Source organism: Colletotrichum lupini, chromosome 9 (genome assembly GCF_023278565.1).
Source record: "Colletotrichum lupini chromosome 9, complete sequence".
NCBI lineage: Eukaryota > Fungi > Ascomycota > Sordariomycetes > Glomerellales > Glomerellaceae > Colletotrichum > Colletotrichum lupini.
This window is the reverse complement of record NC_064682.1, coordinates 2,246,691-2,273,559: the sequence shown is the minus strand read 5'-3', so window position 1 is coordinate 2,273,559 and position 26,869 is coordinate 2,246,691. Positions and strand designations below refer to the sequence as shown.

The window sequence follows — 26,869 nt, the reverse complement described above, 5'->3', positions numbered from 1 at the left end:
AAGTAATCGGCCTAAGTAGTAGAGGGTAAAAAGCGCTCTACTAGCTAGTTAAATAGCGCGACCTTAAGGTCGATAATTAAGAGCTTAGCGCCTTTATTAAGGCTTACGACGCTCTATTAAGACTTATAAAAGTAGCGACTTTATTAGAAGCCGTTAGTATAAAAAGAGACCTAGCCTCCCTAGTTATATCCTCTAATTATTATATTTAATAGAGGGGGTATATATTTAAGAAGTATTAATTATATTACTTGCGCGCGATTAATTTAGTTAGCTATTACTTAGCTCTTTTATATACTTTTTTAGTAGGGGTAGCTAGTTAGTATAATAAGTAGTTAATTAATTAAGATATTATCGTTCTATCTCTAGAGAATAGTTAATTAAGTAACGTTAAGTAGTGTTACGAAAGGGAACTTAAGATAGGTCGGAACGCTACTATATTAACCTAATTAACTAAAGACTTAATATAAAAAGGGAAAAAACAGAACAGTAGGCAGAAGCTGGCGAGCTGGCCCTTTGGGCCTAGCGGTCCAGCTCGTCACGTGACCACTGGGAGCTCAGCCTCGCAGCCTGAGGCTGAGCCACGGGGCCCACAGGGGCCCTGATGCCCACTGCCGTGACAATTATATTATATAGCTATAGGCTATGTATTATAATTAGTAGCGACTAGCTATAACTATATATAGGGGCTTCTGCTTATATTAGGGGCTTCTGCCTATATTACTTAGAAGAATTAACCACTACTTGACATATCACATTGACCCTACCTTTGCCCCCGGCATTGATTGTGGGACACCTGCTAGGGGTCTTGTGCGACAGTGCACTGCCACTATCTTAGGGACAGTGCAGAGTTCTAGCCCGCACTCCCAGCCACCTTACTTCACCGAGCCTCACCGAGACAAGTATATACCACAGTGTGCCATTACAGGCTACACCCTAGAAGGCATTGATATTCTTTCGTCTAATTTAGAAGCATTTCTATTGTCTAGATGGGGTATCAGTGTACGGATCAAAACCAACACGCTTTTTCGTCTCCGTTCGAGCCCTCAAACGCTCTTCTCCCGTGAGCCCAGTCGTCGATGATTCCTCCAAGAAGAAGTTCAGGATATGGTCGTGCATCGTGAGATGCGGTGCCTGCTGGAACTCTTGCAAACTCGTCAGTCGAATCAGCATCTCCATGAGAGACAGAGAAGTGACGACGGCATAAAATGGTGACCTCGCCGCGAACGAGTCTGAACTGTTCAGCGAATGCTTTGCCACTTCTTGCGAGAAGGGCTGCGTCGGCGTCGGCGATCTCACGCTTCTACTGAAGGGGGATGACTGCACAGATAAATTCTGGATTTGTGCCATGAGTCTCGAGTCCAGCGAAGTACGAGAGTTCCGCAAGGCTGGTCTAGGAGACCCTCTTGCCGAAGTAGGCGTTGCCAACGTTGGTAAGCTAGGCAGCTGCTCAACAACATCTTCATCTTCCGTATCGCTGCTATCCGACTCATCCTCTTCGAAAACCTCCAGAGCGATCCATTCCGGATCTAAGTGGCTCGGGAAGCTTCTGCGAGGATGAGAAACGGGAGGCTCAGGCAATTCTTGAGGGGTGTCCAGCGCTGCGCTCTCTTCTCGAAGCTGCCTGTCAACGTCATCCTGCTCATCTATGTCTTCTGATTCACTACCGGCCTTAAAAGCTGTCGGTGAGTCCGGCTCATCCTGGAAAGACATCATTTCCTCTTGAGTCTTGAGAGGTGGCTTGGCGAGAACGTCCCGTTTCAGCAACAAGACTGGATTGTTGTCGCCGTCGTCACTGCCAATGTTGAGAATTCGGCCAGTGTCGGCGTAGAAGATCCTGGATATTTGATAGATCGGTATAGACTCACGAATACCCGCCCGCACGATATCGTCATACGGAGTGTCGTCTGCTTCCAGGTCGTCATGAGCGCGCCCATCATCTAGGTCCTCAATGATTTCCAAGTGGTAAGCATACTCGTTGCGCGGGCCAATGCCGAAAGGATTTGAACCATAAAACCTTGATTCGTCAGAGTCTTGATCTTTGGGCGCTTTCGGTCGAAAGCCTTCTTCAGAGTCAAAGACATGGTCCATAGGTGTCCGACACAGTCGTACCCTGGCTTTGTGCATGACTTCTTGCCACAATGGCTTGCGGTCCCCCTCTCCAATACCGTAAGGTTGGGCGCTTTCGCCGAAGGAGCTTTTTTGGGGTGTTTGCGGGTTTGCAGCATGCTTGCTTCCCTTGGCAGATTTTGAGGAGTGACCGAGGAACAGCATGTAGATTGACAGTGTAAAGATGGGTCCAATCTGCACCGGACGAGTAGGATCGACGGCGAATTGACTATCACCATAGGTGAGGAAGGTTCCTGCTTGCGAGAACCTCGAAGGCGATATATGGGGGGACATTGCAGAATTAAGACTCTCTCCTGACGCTGATATGGCCATATGCAACAGGGGGATATCATTGTCCAGCTGGGCCAAGAGATCTTTCATGTCTTTGATGATGGCTTTCAGTTCTTCGAATTGCCTCTCAGAGTCGATACTTTGTCGTGAAGACCCTCGTGATGCTTCTCCAGCTTGAGCTGCTTGTTCTACCCTACGACCTAGGGCTACGATATCTCGACGAAGACTCTTGGCCAGAGGAAGGGCTGACTCCAAGAAGGCGTTTCCTCTACCTGATCTAAGAGGTAATCAGCAAACAAGTCTCGATTCTCGAGGGAATCATTGATGATGTACTTGAACTCTATGAGATCTATTGCAGGAGAGACGATCTGTCAGCGAGGTCAGCATGTATGGCCGTAAGTCAGAACCAGAAGGTGGCATCTTGCCTTGATTTTGCTGTCCAGCCTCTTCTGGAGCTTCTTGATATCTGAACGGACAGTTCGATCATCGACAGTCTTCATGAGGCGAGAACACTGGGAGAAGGCATAGGTTGAGGTCAAGGCAATGCCTGACCTGATGGCCATGTTCATTGCCTGGGCTCCCAGCTTCGCAAGTAAGGCGTCCATGACTGTTCAGTTCCCATGCTGGTATGGAGAAGGACAGATCTTGAGTTAGGTCTCCAGCCAGCAAGATGGGTTGATGTGTAGACTGTAATACGAAAGTGAGAACAAAGAAAGAAACCCCTGCAGGTGGTGATGAATGAATTGGCCGGGATACCTGAGGCAGGTTGCCATAGGTGAATATCAAAAAAGACGGGATCGCATCTCACAGCCTTAACCGTCAGTCCATGGAAGCCCTGTAGGGACGTTAAGGTAGCTGCACCCACTGACCGCTGTACCTTGCCAACTGGGCTGCATCGGGTAGAAGGGATCCGTAACACAGTGCGAAGGCCGTCACCAGCCCCGCGCTTCTCACGTGCCCAGGCGAGGGGCAAGACTGATTTTAGCGGCACAAATTGCCCCTCATTGGCTACGTACCTCTGAGTTGCTGCCAGATGAGGACAGTGCGGTGTCCAGCCAAAAGTCGAGGCAGCAACCCCGCCAAGTGGTGGGGCCCGCACTTCAAAACGTTCGTCAGGTCTCTACGCTAGCAGACACAGAGCCGCTGCGTTATATCATTGAAAAAATTGACAAGGCCAGGAAAAGCTTCTAGAAATCTGACCCGAAATTCTACCAGAGGCAGAACAGGAACTATTTCTTGGAAATTCAGTCAGGCGGCAGCTGTCAACCCACAAAGTGAGTCATTCCAGCCCAACTTCAAGTCACATTCTCTGGCCCATAGATTACATTGTTGCTCATCTTTTGCCTCCCCATTGTGTCACTCCTGTTACTGGTCTGCTGGAGCCACAGAGGTCGCCGTTCACGTCTGAGGCGCAGGAAAAATAAACCCTCCAGCCCCTCTTTAAATCTTCCTCGGGGCGCATCTCGTTAACGACCCATCCCACTTCTAGCTCACCTCTGACCGCATTCTTCCCCCCTCCCCCGATTACGCTCCCCGATCGTGTACAAACGACACGACACCTCACCTCACCTCACCTCACCTCTCGACAATCCCATCCATCTGCCGCCCCGCTGCAGCCCATCACAATGTCGAACCTCAACTCGTGGGAAGACGACCCATCCGCCCAGGACGACAACCTGTCGCGCCAGGCCCAGCAGCAGCTCAATCTCAACCAGCAGAACCCTCAAGCCGGCGCCTTCCGTCCAGGCGGCTCTTCCTTCACCCCTGGAGCCTCCTCTTTCACCCCAGGAGCCCAGGCTTTCCAGCCTGGCCAGCAATACGGCGGCTATCCCCAACAGTACCAGCAATACTACGGCCAAGGTTACGGTGGTCCTGGCGCTGGTGGTGCAGGTGGCTTCCCTCAGTACGGCGGCCAGCAAGGATACAACCAATATGGCCAGGGCAACTATGGCGGTTACCCCCAACAGGGCTACCAGCAGCAGCAAGCCTACGGTATGTTTGAGACATCGACAAGTCATCTTTTCTTCTATGAGAGTTGCCTAACATAATCGCCTTCTAGGTCAAGGCTACCCCCAGTACGGCCAGCAGCAGCAACAGCAGCCCCAGGCTGCGGCACCTACCATCGCCAAGCGTCCGACTGACGCCCCGTCCTCTGGCTCTAGCACTCCTGCTCCTGCAGCCGCAGCCGCACCTCAGCCCGCAGTGAAGAGTGAGGGAGGCGCCAAGGTTTTGAGCATCGGCGGTGACGCCCCCAAGCCCAAGGCTAAGGTCCTCTCCATCGGCGGCACCGTCCCCCCCAAGGAGGAAAAGAAGAAGGAGGAGGCTCCCAAGGAGACCTCATCTGACGCCGCAGTCGAGGCCGGAGCCAAGGCAACCGCTTCCAAGGCGATCGAGAAGACGGGAGCTTCTACCACTAAGTCTGGCAAGGCCTCTCCTGCTCCTTCGTCAGGCCGTTCCAGCCCCTCTGGACCTGAGAAGAAGGGAGTCACGAGAGATGTCGATGCCGTCCAAAAGGAGCAGACTGCCGATGTCGACGAGGCGACTCTTAAGGAAATCTACGGAAAGGAGCACGTCAACATCATCTTCATCGGCCACGTCGATGCTGGAAAGTCCACCTTGGGTGGCTCTATCCTCTACAACACCGGCATGGTCGACGAGCGGACAATGGAGAAGTACAAGAAGGAGGCCAGGGATATCGGTAACCCTTCTTGGTACCTTTCATGGGTCATGGATCTGAACAAGGAGGAGCGATCACAGGGCAAGACCATTGAGGTCGGTAGGGGTTACTTCGAGACGGACGTACGACGATACAGCATTCTCGACGCCCCTGGCCACAAGACGTACGTCCCCAACATGATTGGTGGTGCCTCCCAGGCAGACGTCGGTATCTTGGTCATCTCGGCCCGTAAGGGAGAGTACGAGACCGGTTTCGAGCGTGGTGGCCAGACCCGTGAGCACGCTATGCTTGCTAAGACTCAGGGTGTCAACAAGTTGATTGTTGCCATCAACAAGATGGACGATGCCACTGTCGAATGGTCTCACGAGCGTTACACGGAGTGCACAACCAAGCTGTCCCAGTTCTTGAAGGGTACCGGCTACAACCTGAAGACGGACGTCTTCTTCATTCCTGTTGCTGCCCAGCAATCGATTAACATCAAGGAGAGAATTGCCAAGGGTATCGCCGACTGGTACGAGGGCCCTTCATTGCTCGAGTACCTCGACGGTATGAAGGCTCTTGAGCGCAAGGTCAACGCACCCTTCATGATGGCCGTTGCCGGCAAGTACCGCGATCTCGGAACCATGATCGAGGGTAAGATCGAGGCCGGTGTCATCAAGAAGGGCATGTCGCTCGTCATGATGCCCAACAAGCAAAACATTGATGTGTCTGCCGTGTACGGCGAGACTGAGGAGGAAGTGCAGGTTGCGCAGTGCGGTGACCAGGTCCGCATCCGCCTCAGGGGCATTGAAGAGGAAGACATCATGCCTGGATTCGTCCTGTGCTCGCCCAAGCGCTTGGTGCACAACGTCCAGACTTTCGAGGCCCAGATCCGCATTCTGGAGCTCAAGAGCATTTTGTCAGCAGGCTTCAACTGTGTGCTGCACGTCCACGCCGCCATTGAAGAGGTAACCTTTGCCGCGCTGCTGCACAAGCTCCAGAAGGGCACAGGCCGCAAGAGCAAGCTGCCTCCTTCGCACGCGAAGAAGGGCGACAGCATCATTGCTCGTTTGCAAGTCATTGGCGGTGCCGGGTCCGTGTGCATTGAGAAGTTCGAAGACTACCCGCAAATGGGTCGCTTCACCCTCAGAGATCAGGTTTGTTGCGCCTCGATTTCCAGATTTTCTTTACCTGACGACTAACACACGGGGAAATAGGGACAAACCATTGCCATTGGCAAGATTACGAAGCTGATTACGGATGAGACATCTTAAGTTGATACCAGATGACACGAAACCCACGGCTGACTTCAGGCGGAGGAAGAGAGCCGAGCGCTCCTTGGATTTGGCAGGCGTAAGGAACGTTCGCAGGAACATGATGAACCTGTTCTGGGCCATGACCAATGTGCATAGAAAGCAGCGCGGAAATGTGTAAAAGAGAATATAGCGACGTCATGGGGAAAAGGGGGCGGCCATTGCCGTTTACACGAACCGGGCCGCGAAAGGCTCGGCATGATAGACCCCGTACGTGGCATTCTCGGAACAAAGAGGATTTAGGAAGGGTAGGGACGGAAAGAACGGTTCGAAAACTCAAAATCAACCTCAAACCTTGTCAAACAAGCGCATGACGATGGCTTCACGTTTTGACCCTGTGCATGTGTGTGATGTGTACGGAAGGGGTGATTATGTGCGCCTGAATCAGGATTGACGAAATCCGAGGTGACTGCATGGAACTCTTTGCACTTCCGATTGATTCCGATGATAAGGGCATTCTCGGGGGGGGCATTGGGGCAGTGATAAGATATGGCCCACCCCGCCCCCGCGGTCATCGGCAGCTCCGAGTTATTCTCGTGCTTGGAGGGGAGGATCTTTGGGCCCAGAAGCCCTCCTCGAGTCTCCACGACTTTGGGAACTTGACAATCAACATGGGTGTATGGGCAGAAAAGAAAAAAAAGAACAAGTTGGCTTTGTGGAGCCGAGATATGACGGACGGCAATCTGCTGTGGAGCAGTAGCGGAGCCGAAGGGGGTGATGCCGGCCTAATGGAGGCTTGCCAATTCCAACTGGATGCGATGGACAGTGTTGTCACGGTGTGTAATGCGTTTTTCCCGAGCCGTCAAGTCACGTTGGAAGGCTGGAACCCAGCCCAGCATCGTGGGGTTGGATGGGAGAGAAAAGAGCTTAGAGGTGGGAGGGAGGGAGGGAGCCTCCTCCGAAATGGCCAGGCCAGTCCACGGGGAAGAAAGTCTGGAGTCTGGAGATGCTGCCATCTCAGTTCTTCTTTTTTTGGTGTCGTTCCTCCGCCCTCCTCCTCATTACCCCAGAGAATTTTTTGAAAACGTGCAAGTTCCGAGTGACCACTTACCCCATGCTTGGGAGTTAATACGGGCTGGAAAGGCTTGGCCTGGGCAAGGTGAGTCGGTGACCTCCTTTTTCTGTCCGTCACATGGCTCTGGGGAATGAGGCTAGGTACGTAATAGTATCAGCCATCAAAGCGAATGAGCAAAGTCTCGACTTTTCTCGTGTAAAAAAAACACACCCCTTCCTTGGTAGGCTTAGGTTAGGTACTATTCGTTTGCTCAGGCACGCCGCACAGGAAGAATATACACAAAATATGACGGAACGGCCATGGGATCAATATTCAGCCCCAGTAGGAGCCGTATTTGATTGACCGCCCCCTCCCCCCCTGCATCGAGTTGTGTTATAGCCCTAGACGATTGAGGAACCAGAGGCAACCGGAACACGTAGTATGTGACAGTCGCACACCAATGTCTCCCTTTTCCCCTATCTATCATGCCTATTTAGTTCAAAATTCGGTTCAATATGATACAATCAAGACCTGGTGAAAAAGAGAGCAAAAAGCTGGGAATTCCGAAGCAAGAGTCGGGAGAAGTCGGAATGAGAAGCTGAAGGTCAGCCTTTGTGTTTCCAGAACATCTCTCATTGGTAGAGACCCGTGGGGCGCGGGGTAGTCTGCGCTAGCGTATATACTCAGGTACCTGTATCCGTCCGGATAGACAGCGAGCGTGGGGCCTGGGGACCGAAGTCCTAGGTATGCTCGGCTATGTGGAGGGGCAATTTAGAGGGGTTTCCGAAGCGGGGCCAGGCGGCTCTCGACGTGAGGTAGCAGCAAACTTGAACGTCATCTTTTGGTCAGATTTCGGGGCTCATCCCGCTCAATACCAAGGGTTATTAGGAGGATTTGTGCATAAAGACACATGGCTGATTCAGAGCTATGTTTCTAATGTTTCTTCCTTGCACATAGCCACATTATACACATCAATCGTTCCCGTGAAAGCCCGATCGAGAGACTACCTACGGAAGACCAAGCAGGGGAGGGGTGTGCTAGATGGGCCATGGTACTTTACCGGTAGGTGTTCCGTTGCTCGCATTGCATTGCCGCGATGCGTTGGCGGGGTTGGGCTTAACAAGAGACGCACACGCGCACGCGCACACACTGGTCCCAACTTCTTGATATCGGAACTTGGGAAGTGGCTCAGGTTCCTAATTATTATCGTGAATGCTGTTTCAGCTTTCTTTGCATAGAAACAGAGACAGCTGACGGCAGCTTGGTGCCGGGTAGCAACAGCTGGAAACTTGACAGAACGCAATTTCAAAACTGACGGTGAGTATCAGAAATGGCAGACGAGGGAAAAAGTGAGAACGGAAGTGCCGTGGAGGGTTCAAAGACTTCGGGACTGGCTCAAAGCGGGGACGAAACATGTAACGGGGAGAGGGACGAAGAGAGCATTAGAAACCATATGTATTCAATACGTATAGACTTTCCGTGTAAGCGCTGAATGCTGCGTAAGGTAGCTCCTTCTCAGATTTGTGGAAAGATTCGGAGCCGCAACTTGCCAAGTTCCATTGAGATTTCCCAGAACTCCAGCCCGCAGGGTAACATACTGATAGGGGCCGCCGCAGTAGGCAGCTAAAAAGATCAGACCAAAAAAAGAGAACTGGCCTAAATGTTCCCAATGCCATGTTAAACCGACCTGTCTTGAAGTCTTGGCTGCGTGTGCTTTTCTTCCCCCCTGTTGCTGGGCTCACTGGGCTGAGCGGGAGACGGGGTGAAGGCAGGCTGGGCTGGACAGTGGAAGGTACCTACGAAGAGGGGAGCGGGGGTGCATAACTTAGACAGTAGTGCGTAGATGCGGCAAGGCACCGCGGTAATCGAACGCAGGTGTGAGTCTATACTTTGCACATACAGATGGGAGATACCTTGGTATAGCATGTGCAACTGCTCAGTGTCCAGGTCTGAGACGGAGACGTCGGTGTACGTACCGATCTGAACGGACGGACCAGGTACGGCACGGAACGCGTGACTTGATTCGTATGCTTTTTTGATTCAGGAAACCCGTTTCTGCTCTATTGGCACATTAATTCGAGGTCGCGTTCGACCCGAGCAGGTAGAAGCGTTAATTCGAGGCTGACTCGATGCCGAGTCAGAAGCCGAAGTTTTGTGGCTTCCTTGCGCAATTCGCAGACATACTTTCGGCGTGCACGCGGCTTTGTCCGGCTTGATGACCTAAGGTGCGGCAAGGGGAGGTTTTCCCCGGGCCCCCCAGCAAGATTTGAATAATTATCCGGGTGAACGGCGGGTGGGATAATTGATCTTCATGGTCCGGCCTTCTTTTTCGCGCCGACGTGTAACGGGATCCCCCTCCACGTTATGATCTCTGTTTTGCGCCCAATCATATCGAGGTAGTATCCTATTTCCTGTTCGATGATGTAGCTAGCTTAAGCACCAATGAAGTTGTTCTTCGGGCTGCCGTTTCCTGGGATTTCAACATTTGAGGGCAATGTAGCGGAGCGACAAGCGTGTCTGTCCCGGAGGCCGCCCGAACTCTTTCGTCTGTTGACTGTTGTACCTCCATGTACCTTTTGCCAAACAGCATTACAGAGGAACCGGCAGCCAATGACGAAGCGTCACCAGTATGGGGTACCTGTAAAAGACGGGCAGAAATGCACAAGACGACCCCTTCGCATCTCTCTATGGTGAATTGGCATACCCAACTTACGTACTGGGAAGGTGGACGGCTTCAAAGATGAGGTAAGTTAGCCAGGATTCGGGAGGACCAGGCCGACGCAACGGAGACAGACGGAGGAAGCCCGCAGATTGTGGGGATGCGCCAACAGGAGGGGGGATGGAGGGGTGTACTCTTTGCCTTGGTTAAGGCAGAAGAAAGTACTTCCAAGGCTCCAGATTCAAACCTCAGATCAGGGTGGGATTTGTGGATTGCAGGATTGTGCATCATGATAGACGCTGTCGAAGAGAACATGGTAAAATTTGGCTCCTTCACTTTGCCTTGCCGCAACCACTTCCACCCCCCTAGCCCCGCGATAACATGGCCCGAAGGGAAACACGGCGGGCAAGTTCGGGCCCTCGTTATCTTGGGACGATGAGGCAATCCGATATGCCCTCGCACTCTTCAACTTGCTGCTGCATGTCTCTTTTTCTTCATTTTGTCTTTTTCCTACCTTTGCACTGCCCACACGCCCTCATCACACACCCCTGACACCCCTCTCTCCAACTTCCTCCACACATTTTCTCCCGTACCTAGTCGTGCTAGTGTAAACTACACGCCTCCATTCCCAACCTAGGAAGGACCATGCAAAGATACAAAGTGACAAAGGGATCGAGACAAGACGTTCTCCCGAGAAGTCTTCCCCAACTCTCCCCGATTCTGTCCCTATTCCTCCTCTATCCCGAACCCGCACAGGGATCTACGCCCCTCCGCCGAACCCGAGATAATATCGTGAAGCTCGCAGCAACGGCAATTCGTCCAGTGACATCGGCGTCTTCGCCCCCGCGACTCCACACGCCGCGCCCGTTCTTATAAGTCCAAGACCCCATTCTGGCCCTTCTATCCTCGGCCCAGCTTCAGATCCAAGCCACCCAAAGCAGCTTTGTCTACACTTGTACTCACCAGTCTCACACTCCCATCTTACTCCGTCCACCCCGGCCAATTTATTCCAGAAGTGTGGATACGATTCCTTTCGCGATCCCTGAAAGCGGACGAGAACCACAAGCCTCCAAGCCTTGACCCAAACCATCTTCACCCGATCTCAAAGACCTACCCGTCCAACGACTCAATTCTTTATAACCATGAAGGATCCCGTCCAGAGAACTGCTTCTCCCTACACTGATCCCAAAGTTAAAGGCCCAAAGTCTCAGATTCTCGCAGAAGGAACCCAAGCAGACTTACGCAAGAGTACGTCCACACTACATCCCATCTCCGTTATATCGTCATATACCCTCTTATACACCCATCCCCTTCCCGAGTTTTTCCACAACAACGCAAACTCAGTCTTGGTCTCATCCTTTCCTTATACCACTTGTCACTTCACCCAAAAAAAATATCACCATCATTCAATTTTACCAATCGACAAGTTGTAGCTAACATGGCGCCTTCAGTGATCGCTAGCAACGTTAACAAGACTCCTCTCCACCCTGGTGGTGTTGCGTAAGTTTCCCTGCTGTTTCTTGGTTCAGCAAGTCCAGTTTTTGGACAAAAAAACACAAGAAACAGCTGGCTAACCCACAACTTGCAGTCCTCACCAGGAGCACACGGAGCTCGAGGAGGAGCTTCACGAGACCGCGCACATTGACTACGACCGTGTCGCCATTATCCCCAACCCTTCCGTCCCCGCCCTTTACGAAGATGCCCTCGTCTACGAGACCGGTTCCGCCATCACATCAAGTGGTGCCTTGACTGCCTACTCTGGAAAGAAGACTGGTCGTTCGCCTTTGGACAAGCGAATTGTCGAGGAGGACAGCTCCAAGAACGACATCTGGTAAGCTTCTCCCTCTCCAAAGCCAGAGTAGTCAACACGCACAGCTTCAGAACGGCTGGCGCTGACCATTGAATGCGTAACTATTTGCTAACACGATGTTCACCAGGTGGGGCCCCGTTAACAAGCCCATGTCACCCGAGGTAAGAGAAATCGCAACCCAGATCGAGTCATGGTGCTGTGGGCACGCTTCCCCTTGGTCCTTTGTCTGTGTGGCTCGTCATCGGTTGGATATTCGCATTTCCCCCCAAGACACTCAGCCATGGCAACTGCGCTTGCACCCAAACAGAGCCGTCTGTCACGCGACCTTTCGGAGACAGCAAAAAAGTCACTCTGGAAAGTGTCTGGGCCCTTTTCTGCTGCAAGCTTGAGCCCTACTCTGAGTCAGCAGCGAAACGAACTCAGGCACTGCCGAAGACTTCTTTGCTGTCAATGAATGCGTCATGTTTCAGCTCGGCACTGCTATCGGTATACACCTGCGCGCAGCAAGCAAAAAGTCCGCTATTGCTGGTCCTTTCTGCACAAATCCGAGGAACCGATGCAGGCGCATCGCATCGGTTCATGCCGGAGGGAACTCATCGAGATGGCTCTTCATCCAATGTTTTCCCCCGATGTTCCCCGCCAGGTTCCTCGGGTGCAGTTTTGCGACTGGGAGTGTCGTCATCAAAGGCTGCAACCCCTCCTCGTTCCCCTTTGGGCCTTGGGTGCAGCGCATGAGAAAAGAAGGCAGTTGGTTGCCGGCCCCGCACTTTCCAATGCAAAGCCGCGCTAAACCTTTTTCTCATGACTCCACTCCTGTCACCCATTCTCTCCTGCCACACCCACCCCGCGTGCCGACGGCCTCCATGTTCCTGCTTCTCCCGGCGCTGGACCCACATCCAACGCCGGGGCCAACCTCTCTTTGAGCATTCGCTGACATGTGAGATTTTTAGGTCTGGAAGATCAACCGCGAGCGTGCCATCGACTACCTCAACACCAGAAACCGTATCTACGTCGTCGACGGTTACGCCGGCTGGGATGAGAAGTACCGTATTCGTGTCCGTGTCATCTGCGCCCGCGCCTACCATGCTCTCTTCATGAGAAACATGCTCATTCGCCCTCCTCGTGAGGAGCTCGAGCACTTCCACCCCGACTACACCATCTACAATGCCGGCTCTTTCCCCGCCAACAGATACACCGAGGGTATGACCTCCGGCACCTCAGTCGCCATCAACTTCGCCGAGAAGGAGATGGTCATTCTCGGTACTGAGTACGCTGGTGAGATGAAGAAGGGTGTCTTCACCGTCCTCTTCTACGAGATGCCTATCAAGCACAACGTCCTCACTCTGCACTCCTCTGCCAACGAGGGCAAGAACGGCGATGTTACCCTCTTCTTCGGTCTGTCAGGCACTGGCAAGACCACTCTCTCTGCCGACCCTCAGCGCGCCTTGATCGGTGACGACGAGCACTGCTGGAGTGACCGCGGTGTCTTCAACATTGAGGGCGGCTGCTACGCCAAGACCATCGGCTTGTCAGCCGAGAAGGAGCCCGATATTTTCGGCGCCATCCGCTTCGGCTCCGTCCTTGAGAACGTTGTCTTCGACCCCGAGACCCGTGCCGTCGACTACGATGACTGCACCCTGACAGAAAATACCCGCTGCGCCTACCCCATCGAGTACATCAGCAACGCCAAGATTCCCTGCATGTCAGAATCTCACCCCACCAACATCATCCTCCTCACTTGCGACGCCCGCGGTGTCCTGCCTCCCATTTCCAAGCTCGACCGCGCCCAGACCATGTTCCACTTCATCTCTGGTTACACCTCCAAGATGGCCGGAACTGAGGACGGTGTCACCGAGCCCCAGGCCACTTTCTCCTCCTGCTTCGCCCAGCCCTTCCTGGCCCTGCACCCCATGCGCTACGCCAAGATGCTTGCCGACAAGATCGAGCACCACAACGCCAACGCCTGGCTCCTCAACACCGGTTGGGTCGGTGCCGGTGCCGCTCAGGGAGGCAAGCGCTGCCCCCTCAAGTACACCCGTGCCATCCTCGACGCCATCCACTCTGGCGAGCTCGCCAAGGTCGAGTACGAGACCTACGAAGTCTTCAACCTCCAGGTTCCCAAGACCTGCCCAAGTGTCCCCGACGAGCTTCTCAACCCCAAGGCTGCCTGGACTGCCGGCAACGACAGTTTCAACACCGAGGTCAAGAAGCTCGGCACCCTCTTCAACGAGAACTTCAAGAAGTACGCCAGCGAAGCGACCGAGGAGGTCGTCAAGGCCGGTCCCGTCGTTTAAAGCGCAAGCATGCTCTGAGTTGATTAGCGATCATATTTATGGATTTATGAAGGACTCTTTTCTTTAATCATCTTTTGGGTACAACTTTGGGAAATCAGGATGTGTCGTCGACATAGTTCCGACACGAACATAATTGTCGCGTGGATTGGATACCGCGGCAAGTTTTGGGGATTTGGTGTCAAAACGGAGTGATGTCTGTTCTGGGCTTCATTTCATAGAATGAGAATGACAATAAACATGAAGCAAAATTACCGTTCCAAATTTTGAATGTGAATGTTCCGACCCACCACCAATGTCTACTATCAACCTCATTGAACTACACTGGCTGCAGTGCACCGATTTGAGCAAAATGCGATACCTCCTCTCTCAGAACTTGTCACTGGCCAACTTGTTCTCAACTCGCCCCAGGGGGGAAATTTGTAACAAAGGTATTAACTTCATCAAGGATGTAAGTTACAATCAGTCATCTCTCAGTGCCAGTGTGCCTGCGTTGTCAAGTAGTGATGCCATACAAGCACATGAAATCTTTATGGTAGATCAAACCCAACAGGAAATCGGTCTTGTCTTCGTAACTTTGTAGTTTTGTATGTTCTCTCAGTCTAGGTTCTTCCTCTTTTTCTCATAGCCCCCCGCATCTACCAATCCCTAGATGAAATTTTCTCCGCCACGATCCATCTCACAGACCCAACAGGTGGCATATATATCTCCTTACCGCTCTTAAACTCCCACCCTTCAGTCCGGCCGCCACACGACTTCATCAACGCCTCTACTTCGTCCGGCGTCCGCGTCCTCAGCGCAGAAATGTACCCGTCAAACACCAACACAAACGGGATAATCGGAATGAGATAGGTGAAAACGAGGACGGAGAAGCTGCGTAGCCTCCATGCGTAGAGCGGCGCGAAGATGAAGCAGCCGATACCGAGGACCGCGGGCATGATGAAGGACAAGAGGTCGCGGCCCTGCAGCTCCATGATAGCGAAGCCGTCCGACGTCTCGAGTGTATTCTTCAAAATCGCCTTCGCCAGCGGGTCGTCAAAGTGGTGGAACGCCAGATTAAACAGCCGAAACACCTTTTTGCCCTTGGAGGTATACCCGTCGACCAGCTCGCGCGGCGCGTGCGCGGCGTCGACGCTCTTTGGCTCGTAGCCGATGTGCTCGCTGCGCGCGGCGGCGCGGGCCCAGGACTCGGTGTTTGGGTGCAGGTCCGTCAGCACGAAGTCGACGTTGGGCTGCTTCTGGGCGGTGAGGTGGCGGTTGACGAAGCGCTCGATGGCCGGGGTGGGACCGCCGGAGCCGGCGCAGAAGTCGATGAAGGTGTAGGAGGGGAGGCGGGGGCCGAGGACGTGCTGGAGGATCTGGGCGGCGACGCGGGCCGGGGAAGAGGTTTGGAGGACGGGGACGCGGTAGACCCAGGCTGCGTGGAGGCCTTCTTGGACGTAGGCTCGGAGGAAAGAGGGGAACCTGGGGTTGGGAGAGGATGTGTTAGCTTTCTGCGATGACAGAGAGAATTGTGAAAGGCGAAAGTAGGAATTGGGAGGCGCAACTCACCAAGTCTGGTCGTCAATCTCAAAGAGGTGGAATCGCGGGACGAGAGGCGCCATCGTGATGACGTCGAGATGCAAGTAGCTGTCGTAGCAGGATTTCGTTTAACACTGGTGGCCGGTTGAGCAGTTAATGTAGTTGATTGTACAGGTAGAAGAGTTTAGGTGACCAGATCACATGCAAAGCGTCCGATGTGTAGCTCCTTGCAAATCGGCTGGAGGTTCAATCTGGCGGCCACGAGGGCTTTATTACACGGTGCTTCTTGTTGAGACAGATGGAAGTTCGTAGCAGAATTGGGGTCCCCCTGTGCCCTGCCGTTAGCCGGCACGGGGTGGCGGGTGCGGGAGCTATCGCATTCGCTAGTGCTGAGCTCGAGACAGGGAAAGCTCCAGCCCGGGCATGGGTCCGACCCCCCCAAGCTCCGCTGGAAACGTGCCCACTAGGTACCTCATCAGTTCACCACGACGGAAGCAACACCTGAGACCGACCTGGGTTCCAAAGAACAAGGTGATCACAGGCTAGATTGACTTGGCACATCGTTGAAGTCTGGTTGTAAGTACCCTTGATGGTATCATGGCACGTAAGGTGAAGAGTTCTTGGAAAAGAACGTCAACATGATGGCGGGGAGCTACCTTATCCTTAAAGGCAACAAGGGCCAAGGGCTTGAAGTTTCGACAGGGGTGAGATGTTTAGTGTACGCAGTAATGTGGACTTACTCGGGAGCGGTGCAATGGAACTCTGAGTTCCCCCGTCGGGGATGCAAGCTACCAATTGCTCCCCTCCCACTGGTCAGCGCCTAGGTATTGAGACGTTGGGGCCATTGGACAATCGTGTTGGCCTTCGTCTTCGTCATCATATACTTCGTGGTATCATTCTTCCTCATCCCTCCTCAACGCCTTCCTTCCACCATTCCTTTTCTGGCCGAGTTTAGTCAAGATCGAGAAGCTAGAAGTTACAGTCTTTCACTTACGGTAGATTGGGTCTCAAAGTGCGGATGGTGTCTTCGGCACATATTGTAGTGGGAAGTCGTTCCACATCTCCATTACGAGAGATCAAGGACATCGCCTCGTGATGGCCCTGGTCAATGCCTCAGCAGCCGTCGTAGTGGTTGCGATCTCACTCCTAATATACGCCATCTTTGGTCAGCCAAAGCTGAGGAGGAATGGCGTCCCATTACGGTCAGTTCACCAACTTTCAAGCCTGTTGAGCTACCTATTGAATACACCGTTTGGTTGAACATTGACTTTGGCCTAGACGACCTCCTAATACACTGCCGCTCGCCGGAAATGGCATCATCTTCCTCAGAGATCGCCAGAAGCTATTCGACTGGTTCACCAAGTGTGAACAACTTTACGGCTATGAAACGCTGCAAATCTCTGTTCCCAGTCTACCTCCAGGGGCCATCATCAGCGATCCCAAGAACCTAGAATACGTCTTCAAGAACGAGGGCATATTTGCCAAGGGGGAATTCTTCAATGGGAGATCGAGGGACTTGTTTGGTGAGTCTTAGTGCCTCTCGGTATTGATGATCACTCCGCTTACGGGCCACAGGTAATGGCATAATCAATGTTGATGGCGACCTGTGGAAGGTCCAGAGAAAGGCCGGCCTCAATTTCCTCAATACCTCGAACCTGAGAGTTCTCACAGACGTGGCGTTGCCACAGTATCTATCTCAGAGTGTCGCCTACCTTGGAAGCCAGTCAGGTAATGATGTGGTGGACTTGCAGGCAGTCTTCCACGAAATCACGACCCAACTCATGGGCAAGATGGCTTACAACGTATGTTGGCATGCTTCTCACAGTCCATTCTGTCCTTCTCATTGCTCCGTCTAACACATGACATAGATGGAAATGCACGCAGAAGACACGTTTGGCCTGTCCTTCGACTACGCATCAGGTGCGACTGCAAAGCGGTTCCAGAATCCAATGTGGTTCCTCACAGAGATCCTCACAGGAGCACGTCTGAGGAAATCCATCTCTGTCGTAAAATCCTTTGGACAGAGCATAGTCTCCAGTGCGATGACGGACAGAAAAGCGTCTCCCAAAACCGCGCCAGACGTCTCAAAAGATCTGGGGAGCGACAGGCTCGACAACATATCCGGCAGTTTAGTCCAGTCATTGCTAGACACCATTGGAGACGAGCAGCTGGTTGCCGATGCCGCGCTGAATTACCTCTCGGCAGGCAAAGATACCACGGCGCAGGCTCTGACGTGGACATTCTACCTGCTCATGCAGTACCCGGAGGTTGTAGCCAAGATCCGCGAGGAGGTCGACGACATTAAACAGCAAAGTGAGGAGGACTCCCTTGAGAAAGCCATTGCGGAACGGGGTAACCCGAATACGATGCCGTACGTCTTCTCAGTCTTTTACGAAGCGCTGCGCATCTTCCCACCGATCCCTTTCGAAATCAAACAGGCTGTTCAGGCGACAACGCTACCAGACGGCACCTTTCTACCCCAGAACTCCGTCATTGTCTGGTGCACCTGGGCGATGAACCGCTCGCGCACCACATGGGGCTCTGATGCGGACCAGTTCCGGCCCGAGCGATGGCTGGTCGACGGTAAAGTCATCAACAAGAGCACCTCCGAATTCCCAGTCTTCAACGGCGGGCCAAGAACATGTTTGGGGAAGAAAATGGCTGAGATCATTGCCGTGCAAGTAATTGCTACCGTAGCTGGTCTCTTTGATTGCGTGAGAGTCGATGACTCGACGAGAGTCAGCAAGAGTAGTCTTACCTTGCCGATGAAGGACGGCCTGCCCTGTTTTTTACAACGTAGACCTGATGTCGAATTTTAAGCTATCAATCTTCCGCTTTTGAGGGTTCTCGTTCCCTTTGGTGGTCACTTTTGAAACTATTGAAGGCAAGTAAGTCAGAGGATGGGATAGGGGACACGACGTTGCTTCCGGAGGATCATCGATAACGGGTAAGGACCACTGTCGCATGTCTGCACCCCCGGTCGAAAGAAAAGAATGCAAAACATCATTCTTTGGTCCATCATGGTCTAAATGATCAAAAAGTATACTTCAACAGCAAAAAAGCTACAAAAGAATTAGCACAACCTGGTTTCGATCCAGGGACCTCTGGGTTATGAGCCCAGCGCTCTACCCCTGAGCTATTGTGCTTTGATGTGGGGCTGATTGCTGACCTTCTTAACCTAAACTAACAATGATTAATGCCCGCTTGCTCCGCACAGCACTTAGGTCTAGAATCCTGCACCTTTGTCTAATCGCGTGTCATTTGTGGAAATTCTCAGACATTGAGTAGAAGCAAACTGTGACGTTTAAATGTTATAATAGTTTGAGGTATCTTTTCTGCCTTTAGATTGTTGCTTATTGGCCAGTACAAGTTGGGGAAGTACACCAGTACACGTGAGGTATCACCAAGTCAGACCGTTTGTACGCAGACAAAGTCTTAACAGATTAATTACAGAGACACAAAAAGCCTCTTATGAGCTAAAGCTTTGGACACCCTTTCGAGTCTTCTTTTGACTACCTGAACCACCAATTCACGGAGGCATTCAACCTCCCATCATGATGTCTACTCTTGACACTATGCCACCAACCTTTGGGGATGAAGAGAGCATTTCCAGGGCCCAATTGAGCCTCTGTAATATCCGCGTGGCTCTCCGATCCCCAGACAGCTGTGTTCATTGCTACCCTCTCGCGGCCCTCCATCATTTCCGTCGATCTGATGCGACTACTCCCCGACTGCTGAAGCTGAGCCTGTATCTGACGATACAACCGATCGCCAGATGACGGCGGTAGCAGGCGGACTGTTTTGCTGCCAACAAGTTGACAGAATAAATTAGGGTTCGGATCGCGGTGTAGCGGGGTATATGTCGGCTCCAGCCCAAGCCACAAGCTCGAATTGTATACGTCGCCTTTACCGGCTTCCAAGACAATGCGTGGGACAGGCAGGTCTTCCTGGAGTTCTAGAGGTAGGTCCGGGAGTTGAGCCTGGGCTATGTAAAGCTGCTTGATCTTCTTCTCGTGCAGGCTGTTGAATTCCGCAGCCTTGAGAAGGAGTTGCAGGGGAGCAACGAATGACGAGAACTTTGGCTCCGAGGCATCTGGGTGGGATGCTGCGTGGACGATGCCTGCTAGCACTGCACCCATGGGATCCGGATCAGACGCGAGCCATGCAAGAAACAGTTGTGTTGTGTTCACTAAAACTCTAGAATCGTCGGCGATCTGAGGACTTATGAACTCGTATGGGAACATGTGGTGGGCGAATTGGTTCATATAGGGAGTGAATTTGGCGGTGGGTTTCTGGTTAGCGTCTTGAGTTTGGGCGAACCATTTTGAAGATGCCGAGAAGGAACTCTGCTGAGCAGGGTTGGAGGACTGGCCAAATAGGAGAGGTTTTTCTTGTGTGAATGAAGATCTTCGAAATTCTTCGATATTGACTACCTCGAATGGAGATTTTGTAGCTTCTACCGAGTGTAATGTTGAAAACCCACGTCGAATTTGGGGGGGCCTAAATGAAGTGAGCGCGTGGCAACAGCCGCGGGCAAGAAGCCTCATGTCTGAGAGCATCTACTGAAGGACCATAGTCTTAAAGTAAATAAACGAGAACAAGAATTGTGATGTATCATAGAACGATCCATCAACAAGCTAAGAAGAGCAGTGATGGGCGAGCAATTCGACTTGATTTGACATGGCTACGTACCTAGACACATACGTCTCGGTGAGTAGCAATGAATCAGTGGAAGCGAGAAGGAGTACCCTCACCGAGAAGATCGGCGAAGGGAACAACTAGAGGCCCGCTCACCGAAGGACCGATGGAGTGCGCACAGACCAGAAAAGTGATTGGACGTAATCTCAGCGGGCTGGGCTTCGTGAGGCACCGCAGTCCACAGCCCACCCACCACAACTACAGCTTTTGCTGAGAGGCTCCAAATACCGCTTCTCTCCCCTGCCGCCAGAAAAAAAGGACGGGGAAATATTTCTCTGTATCGCAACTCAAGTCTGCTCAGTACACGACATCCGACCGCTCGCGAAACCATTCCTCGATCTCGGAACTTCCCCATCGTCCTTCGCGCTCGACATGCGCCGCACTTGACCCGTCACGCCCCCCAACTACCCCGCCACCTTTGCGCCCCTGCTGGGAGACCATCGATATCCAAAGCAGCTGTTCGGAGACCATCGCTGTCCTCCATCCGACGACTGTATCGCGCGTGCTTGCCCGCGTCGCAACCCAACCCATTTTTAAACGACACCCCGTCAATACCATCACCTTGGATTACCTCGACGACATGTCCACCTCTTCGGGGGCCCCGGAGTCTTGGATATCTTCCTTTTGCTCTCTCCTTGGCCATGAATACTTCGCTGAGGTTTCTGAGGAGTTCATCGAGGATGACTTCAACCTCACTGGCCTGCAGAATCAGGTCGCGATGTACAAGGAGGCACTCGAGGTACGCAGGCTGTCTCTTTCTCGCTTAGATTTTCTTTTTTCTTTTGTTCTTCTGGAGATTGGGAGCTCAAGCGACCTTTTCAGCCCCCAGGCTGCGCGATAGACGTCAATGCTGACCTGACCTGCATAGATGATCCTTGATGTGGAGCCTGAAGAGGACGAGGACGAAGAGGAGGAGGAGGATGAAGACGAAGACGAGAACGACTCGGGAGATCAAGACCGACTCGGCCCCAGACACGACCGGAGACAACATAGCCGCATGGCTAGCGACCTAAGTGTTATCGAGTCTTCCTCCGAGATGCTTTACGGCTTGATTCATCAGCGATTCATTTGCTCGAGGGCGGGCATTCAACAGATGAGCGAGAAGTATGAGTTGGGCCATTTCGGCTGCTGCCCCCGTACCAACTGCGATCAAGCGAGAACACTCCCTGTCGGTCTCTCTGATATTCCCGGCGAAGACACCGTGAAGCTGTTTTGCCCTTCCTGCCTCGACGTCTACGTCCCTCCTAACAGCCGTTTCCAAACCGTCGACGGTGCCTTCTTCGGCCGTACCTTTGGCGCCCTCTTCCTCCTCACATTCCCGGAATACGACCTCACTAAGCGTGGGGCCGAGGTTCTCAGCAGCGGCGGCGCTCGTATTAACGATGATTCGCTCGAGATGATCAATGGCATGTACGCTAAGAACATTGCACCGGGCCTGGGCGCTGGACGTATATATGAGCCCCGTATTTACGGCTTCCGCGTTTCCGAGATTGCAAAATCAGGCCCTCGGATGCAGTGGTTGAGGGACAGGCCGGATAGCATGACCGAACTGGACGAGGCGCGCCTGTACGCGGATGGACACCCCGATTCAGACGATGACGAGGAGAACTTGAACGGCAACGGCCGGCCTACGCCCCGTCGCCGTGCTCCTGGCAATGCGCGCCTCCGTGCAACGCAACGCCAGGCGCAGAATGGCAGCCCGATGGCAGTGGAGACGAACGGTGCAGAGTCGGAGCTTTAGGACTTGGTTTGGAAAACGATTCGTACTTATGGGACCGGTAGTCCTCCAAGGTTGGGCGGCGAGTGTGGCACCGCGCCAGGATGGAGGCAACAGGCCAGGGAGAGAAAGATGTCGGTGCAGATCGAGCGAGACGGTCAATACGGCTGCTCTGCATAAGGTAGATGGCGTTTAGGAGGCACACCCCGATCTCCGTTGATGAAAGAGGCACGGCGTTGCTAAGGGAGATGCATTACTGAAGTAAACAACTCATGCCGTTACACGAACTCTGGTTTCAACTCCTTTTGCAGGCAATGGTGCCTGTTGTATAGGCTGAATGCGACGGCCATTGCATTTCTGGGCCTCGGGACACACAGAATATAGACTGCATGCAATTCGACGGTCAAAAACAACGACTCTTCATCTCGCTCTCGTCGCGATGCATGGAGACAATACCTCTACACAACGGCTCGGCGGCAGATCTCCTTGTAGGTAGCGATGGCCCCCGTGAAAACCACATCCTGCCCATGGGGTCAGTTTCTCGATGTCCACGTTGCCTCTTTCCTTGCCCTGCATACTAGTAACGTATCACTGGCCTGGTATTCTCCATTTCACCCCGCCCCCTCCTCCCACCTGCTCCTCTCCTCCCGGTCGCGTATTTCCCGGATCGCCATCATGCTTAATGCCCCAGACGATCCTCCTAGACCCACAAACCCATGCAGAATATATTCGATGAGAGGACTATACGGCCCCGGGTGAATGCTAGACAAATCTACGATCGAGCCTCTCTTCATTTATCCTATGCCTGCTATTTACCCGGATGATGTCACCCTGTACCGACGATGCGGGGACTCGAGCTAGGCTTGTTCGTTGGCAGATATCCCGAGCATGTTTGATGCGATTACCATGGCCTTCTAGTTCGCCTATAAGTCGCCCATCTAGTCTCGAATGTAACTACTGAGTGTCATATCTTGGAGAGAAGGGCATGTCACTTGCATTATAGTAGACATTATGTTTTCACTTGTAACATTGGCCGTGTGGCTGATGTGGCTTTCAGTGTCAGAGGGATCTAACTCGACCTTTTATAACCCAATAATCCCAGGATTTCATCCAGATCCTAGCTGTATATTTGTCCCTGAGTGGAATGATACCTTCTCCTGCGCATCCTCTAGTTTCAATGCATTCCCGGGTATACCACTCCATGCTAGTAGAGACTTGCAGAATTGGAAGCTAGTCGGTATGTTTCAATGACCTGTGAGGGTGAATACTTCATTAACATGGTCTAGGGCACGTCTTGAACAGGGAAGAACAGCTCCCTCGACTTGTTGAGACAAACCGATCCACAAGGCAAGTCTCTCGGGGTAGAAGAAAGCTTGCCGCGCCTGACAGAATTCAGTGGTATTTGGGCACCGACACTGCGCTATCACGATGATACGTTTTGGCTTGTTACGACTCTTGTAGACGATGATAGAGACGCGACAGATGCTTCGCGGTGGGACAACGTATGATCCGATCCACGTTCTTCTCCTTGACTCATCTAACTCAGTTCTCGGGTCCAAGATTATCTTCAAGGCGCAAGATCCTTTTAATCCGGAATCTTGGACCGACGCGGTACATTTTGAGTTTGAAGGATACGATACAGAGCCATTTTGGGACGATGATGGTAAGACATACATCAATGGTGCCCACGCCTGGAAGATCGGGTATGTGTTATGGAAATGAGAACGACCCTCGGAGGAAAAAAAAAAAAACGCTGAAACGATACAAGACCGTGGATTCAACAGGCGGAGGCCGATCTCAACACCGGGAAAGTCGGCGAATGGAGAACTATCTGGAATGGCACAGGCGGCATGGTCTGTGATGAGTCCTCTGGAGACTTCCTCAGGGCTGACATGGGAACAGGCACCCGAAGGACCACATATCTATCGTAAAGATGGCTACTACTATCTTCTGGCTGCCGAAGGTGATTCCAAATGAACATCCTGGAGGCTCCGAAAGCTAATGGCAAGTTGAAAGGCGGCACTGGGCTTGGCCATATGGTCACGATGGCCCGCTCAAAGAGTATTGGTGGCCCGTATCAGTCAAGTCCATTGAACCCTGTTCTGACCAACGCCAATACTACCAATTATTGTTAGCAAAGCGCAAAGAGTGCTCTCTTTCCAAGTTGGCTCTCCAGACGAGGCTAACGGAGATCAGTTCAAACTGTCGGACACGCAGATCTATTTCAAGATGCCTCTGGGAATTGGTAAGGAGCTCCACCGTTGTACTTCGGGTAGCTAATGAGAACCAGGTGGTGTGTTGCCTTGGGCACGAGATCAGGGTCAGAATGGCGCAACTTTCCAATGGGCCGAGAGACTGTCATGACTTCGGTGACGTGGAACGAGGGGAAATGGCCATACTTTACCCCCGTCGAAGGGAAGATGAGTGGCTGGGAGATGCCGCTTGAGAATATGGATATTGAAGGCCCCGGGTACGTATTACATCTTTTCCCTCTCAAGAAGACTTCTGCTAACCAAGCTAGCCCATGGATCTCACTGGGAGAAATTGAAGGCGACGCGTTTGACTTCTCTCCGAATTCGACCCTTCCAGCTCACTTCACGTATTGGCGGTATCCGATCGAAAGCTCATACATAGTTTCACCGCCTGAGAAGCCCAACAGCTTACGTCTGATACCCTCCAAACTCAACCTCACCGCTCTAAATGGGAACTACGCGGGTCCCGATGGCCAGACATTCATTGGAAGAAGACAGCAAGACACGCTCTTCTCTTATAGCGTCGAGCTTGACTTCCAACCAACCGAGGAGGAGGAAGAGGCCGGGGTTACGGTGTTTCTTACGCAGAACCATCACCTCGATCTCGGCGTTGTCTTGCTGCCCGCGAGCGCAAGTACGCAGGCCTTCCCTGGCCAGAATTTGACGACGGGGGGAAATCCGACTGATCTCAAGCTTCAATTTCGGTTCCGAGCTATGTCGTATGTTGCTGTTCCCACTGATATCGTGGCACCAGTACCGGAGGACTGGCTTGATAAACCACTCAGATTGGAGATTCGGGCTGTCAACATGACACATTACTCGTTCTCTGCTGGGCCAGCTGGGTCAGCTTTCCAGACCAAGACTCTTCTCTACGCCTCCAACGATGCGGTTAGTTGGGGTTTCACAGGTATGCCGCTTTCTCTTTCTGAATCAAAGCTTTCGCTGATAGCTCAACAGGTGTATTCCTCGGGGTGTATTCGACTAGCAACGGGAGGACAGGAAATACGCCTGCTTATATCTCAAACTGGAATTACACCCCCGAGGTGCAGTTCAGAGATTGAGAATCACCAATCAGATCGGACTTTTCAAAAGTTGGATATGTTTAAAAAGGAAGCTACAAGTAGATTCTCTGTACTGGTCCTTGTACACAGCAATCTTTCCAAACTCTCGTTCTCTTCGGTGATCAAGATCGCGAGTACACATTCACGCCAGCAAACTGACCTGGTGAATCATATGCTTTCACTGGCAAATTACAATAACAACGGCAAGATGGCCGAGCGGTCTAAGGCGCTAGCTTCAGGTGCTAGTCAAGTAATTGGCGTGGGTTCGAATCCCACTCTTGTCATTAAGTTTTGCTGATGGAGATATCATCGAGGTATGACATGCCTGGGGGCCGAAAACATTATATTCCCCTTAACGTTCACAATGATATCTATTCCGGGACATTACAGTACCCCATGCCTACCTTGAAGGATTGGATGTTCTATTTTGGTCTCTTGACCGCCTCCGATTTGAGTATATGGGGTGGTTAAGTACGACCTTGCCCATATTGTTCTCTAGCGGCCGCGATGGTCACGATTGTGGGACTACTCCATGATATGTTTTTTAAGGAAACAGTGTGGCATGCCAACGTCTAGATGTATGTTCAACATAAGGATGGCAGGAGCTGGCTCATAGAGAGTGTCGACACTTTCTTTGCATAGGCTGCTAACGTCATTAAGAAGCAATAGACAAGAGTAGAGCATCTGCAATTCCCTGGCTTTATTCGAGATTGACGCTTCGGCACACATGAGTCACTCAGCCGCTCGCGACCAACGAGCAGTTGGTCCGACGTGAGAGTCACCTCCACGTCCTCGGAGCAGCACTCCATGTCGCTCGTCGAGCAACTCGGAAGACGATGAAGGAAAGATATCACCAAACAACAGGCCAGCATGCTCAAACAGACAGTAATTCTCGTAGTCCATGTTCATTGTTTCTACATGGGTGTACATGGTACAGTCCTTCCTAATCTAGCAGGTTCATCAATCAAAGTGAAGGTTAAGGGATCTATTGATATCCAGGTTAGCTAGTGCTTTCGTGCTAACAAGCGCTTGATTAAGTTTTGCTTCAAAGCTACATTCAGACTGTTGAGCTTGATAAATTGAATCAACATAGTATATTCTGTTGGCCGTTCTTAATGGAAGAGTTGATCATCAACGTAGCAACCCGCGATGGGGTCATATTTGTTAAGAAAAAATGAGATCAAATGCTTACCGAGCAGGGAAAATTCTGTGAACAGAATGTAGTGAAGTGAGTAAAAATCCGAGGTAAAGCCCTCGTGTCGCCTGAAGGCAGGATGCGCAGGAGATACCATGAACGATTTGAGTACTCTGATATAGTCGACAATTGAGATTCTCAAAAGAGATCGATACTCGGTTTGGTTCGTCCTTTATATCGAAGTGAGGGAAAAAGCCGCGACTGGAGAGAGACAGAAAAGATTTTTGTAGTCAAGGTCTCGGTGGTGCACGGCCCATGCGGAACGGGCTCGCTTACTTCAGATGATGGAGACAGTTGAGTTGAGC

At 52.1% G+C, this 26,869-nt stretch overlaps 11 protein-coding genes and 2 non-coding genes across 13 annotated transcripts; 8 read left to right on the top strand and 5 right to left on the bottom strand.

Moving 5' to 3' along the window:
• Positions 1-975: 975 nt before the first annotated feature.
• CLUP02_16558 (RanGTP-binding protein) lies at positions 976-3,002 on the bottom strand (the record flags this gene model as incomplete). The annotated part of the gene is made up of 3 exons (XM_049295477.1): positions 976-2,536; positions 2,608-2,765; positions 2,805-3,002. The coding sequence occupies 3 exons, from the start codon at positions 3,000-3,002 to the stop codon at positions 976-978; spliced, it is 1,917 nt and encodes a 638-aa protein (XP_049152624.1).
• A 1,020-nt stretch (positions 3,003-4,022) lies between these two features.
• Positions 4,023-6,327, top strand: CLUP02_16557 (elongation factor Tu GTP binding domain-containing protein; the record flags this gene model as incomplete). The annotated part of the gene is made up of 3 exons (XM_049295476.1): positions 4,023-4,389; positions 4,457-6,210; positions 6,271-6,327. The coding sequence occupies 3 exons, from the start codon at positions 4,023-4,025 to the stop codon at positions 6,325-6,327; spliced, it is 2,178 nt and encodes a 725-aa protein (XP_049152623.1).
• A 4,337-nt stretch (positions 6,328-10,664) lies between these two features.
• CLUP02_16556 (phosphoenolpyruvate carboxykinase) lies at positions 10,665-14,123 on the top strand (the record flags this gene model as incomplete). The annotated part of the gene is made up of 9 exons (XM_049295475.1): positions 10,665-10,741; positions 10,825-11,034; positions 11,086-11,393; positions 11,471-11,519; positions 11,608-11,850; positions 11,957-12,053; positions 12,137-12,174; positions 12,236-12,551; positions 12,780-14,123. The coding sequence occupies 9 exons, from the start codon at positions 10,665-10,667 to the stop codon at positions 14,121-14,123; spliced, it is 2,682 nt and encodes an 893-aa protein (XP_049152622.1).
• Positions 14,124-14,222: 99 nt separating this feature from the next.
• On the top strand, positions 14,223-14,659 carry CLUP02_16555 (uncharacterized protein; the record flags this gene model as incomplete). The annotated part of the gene is made up of 3 exons (XM_049295474.1): positions 14,223-14,311; positions 14,367-14,542; positions 14,625-14,659. The coding sequence occupies 3 exons, from the start codon at positions 14,223-14,225 to the stop codon at positions 14,657-14,659; spliced, it is 300 nt and encodes a 99-aa protein (XP_049152621.1).
• Positions 14,660-14,758: 99 nt separating this feature from the next.
• CLUP02_16554 (uncharacterized protein) lies at positions 14,759-15,724 on the bottom strand (the record flags this gene model as incomplete). The annotated part of the gene is made up of 2 exons (XM_049295473.1): positions 14,759-15,584; positions 15,672-15,724. 2 exons carry the CDS (start codon positions 15,722-15,724, stop codon positions 14,759-14,761), a joined length of 879 nt encoding a protein of 292 aa, XP_049152620.1.
• A 1,012-nt stretch (positions 15,725-16,736) lies between these two features.
• Positions 16,737-18,460, top strand: CLUP02_16553 (cytochrome P450; the record flags this gene model as incomplete). Its single annotated transcript, XM_049295472.1, has 4 exons — positions 16,737-16,843; positions 16,920-17,164; positions 17,217-17,443; positions 17,510-18,460. The coding sequence occupies 4 exons, from the start codon at positions 16,737-16,739 to the stop codon at positions 18,458-18,460; spliced, it is 1,530 nt and encodes a 509-aa protein (XP_049152619.1).
• A 255-nt stretch (positions 18,461-18,715) lies between these two features.
• Positions 18,716-18,787, bottom strand: CLUP02_tRNA297. The gene has a single exon. It is a non-coding gene; the product is annotated as a tRNA-Met (tRNA).
• A 366-nt stretch (positions 18,788-19,153) lies between these two features.
• Positions 19,154-20,188, bottom strand: CLUP02_16552 (JmjC domain-containing protein; the record flags this gene model as incomplete). The annotated part of the gene is made up of 1 exon (XM_049295471.1): positions 19,154-20,188. One exon carries the CDS (start codon positions 20,186-20,188, stop codon positions 19,154-19,156), a length of 1,035 nt encoding a protein of 344 aa, XP_049152618.1.
• Positions 20,189-20,919: 731 nt separating this feature from the next.
• CLUP02_16551 (casein kinase II regulatory subunit) lies at positions 20,920-22,080 on the top strand (the record flags this gene model as incomplete). Its single annotated transcript, XM_049295470.1, has 2 exons — positions 20,920-21,078; positions 21,208-22,080. The coding sequence occupies 2 exons, from the start codon at positions 20,920-20,922 to the stop codon at positions 22,078-22,080; spliced, it is 1,032 nt and encodes a 343-aa protein (XP_049152617.1).
• A 1,120-nt stretch (positions 22,081-23,200) lies between these two features.
• Positions 23,201-23,290, top strand: CLUP02_16550 (uncharacterized protein; the record flags this gene model as incomplete). Its single annotated transcript, XM_049295469.1, has 1 exon — positions 23,201-23,290. One exon carries the CDS (start codon positions 23,201-23,203, stop codon positions 23,288-23,290), a length of 90 nt encoding a protein of 29 aa, XP_049152616.1.
• A 230-nt stretch (positions 23,291-23,520) lies between these two features.
• On the top strand, positions 23,521-25,369 carry CLUP02_16549 (beta-xylosidase; the record flags this gene model as incomplete). The annotated part of the gene is made up of 5 exons (XM_049295468.1): positions 23,521-23,759; positions 23,825-23,983; positions 24,192-24,301; positions 24,376-25,215; positions 25,266-25,369. The coding sequence occupies 5 exons, from the start codon at positions 23,521-23,523 to the stop codon at positions 25,367-25,369; spliced, it is 1,452 nt and encodes a 483-aa protein (XP_049152615.1).
• Positions 25,370-25,571: 202 nt separating this feature from the next.
• CLUP02_tRNA319 lies at positions 25,572-25,653 on the top strand. The gene has a single exon. It is a non-coding gene; the product is annotated as a tRNA-Leu (tRNA).
• A 448-nt stretch (positions 25,654-26,101) lies between these two features.
• On the bottom strand, positions 26,102-26,661 carry CLUP02_16548 (uncharacterized protein; the record flags this gene model as incomplete). Its single annotated transcript, XM_049295467.1, has 3 exons — positions 26,102-26,312; positions 26,393-26,439; positions 26,506-26,661. 3 exons carry the CDS (start codon positions 26,659-26,661, stop codon positions 26,102-26,104), a joined length of 414 nt encoding a protein of 137 aa, XP_049152614.1.
• Positions 26,662-26,869: the final 208 nt, after the last annotated feature.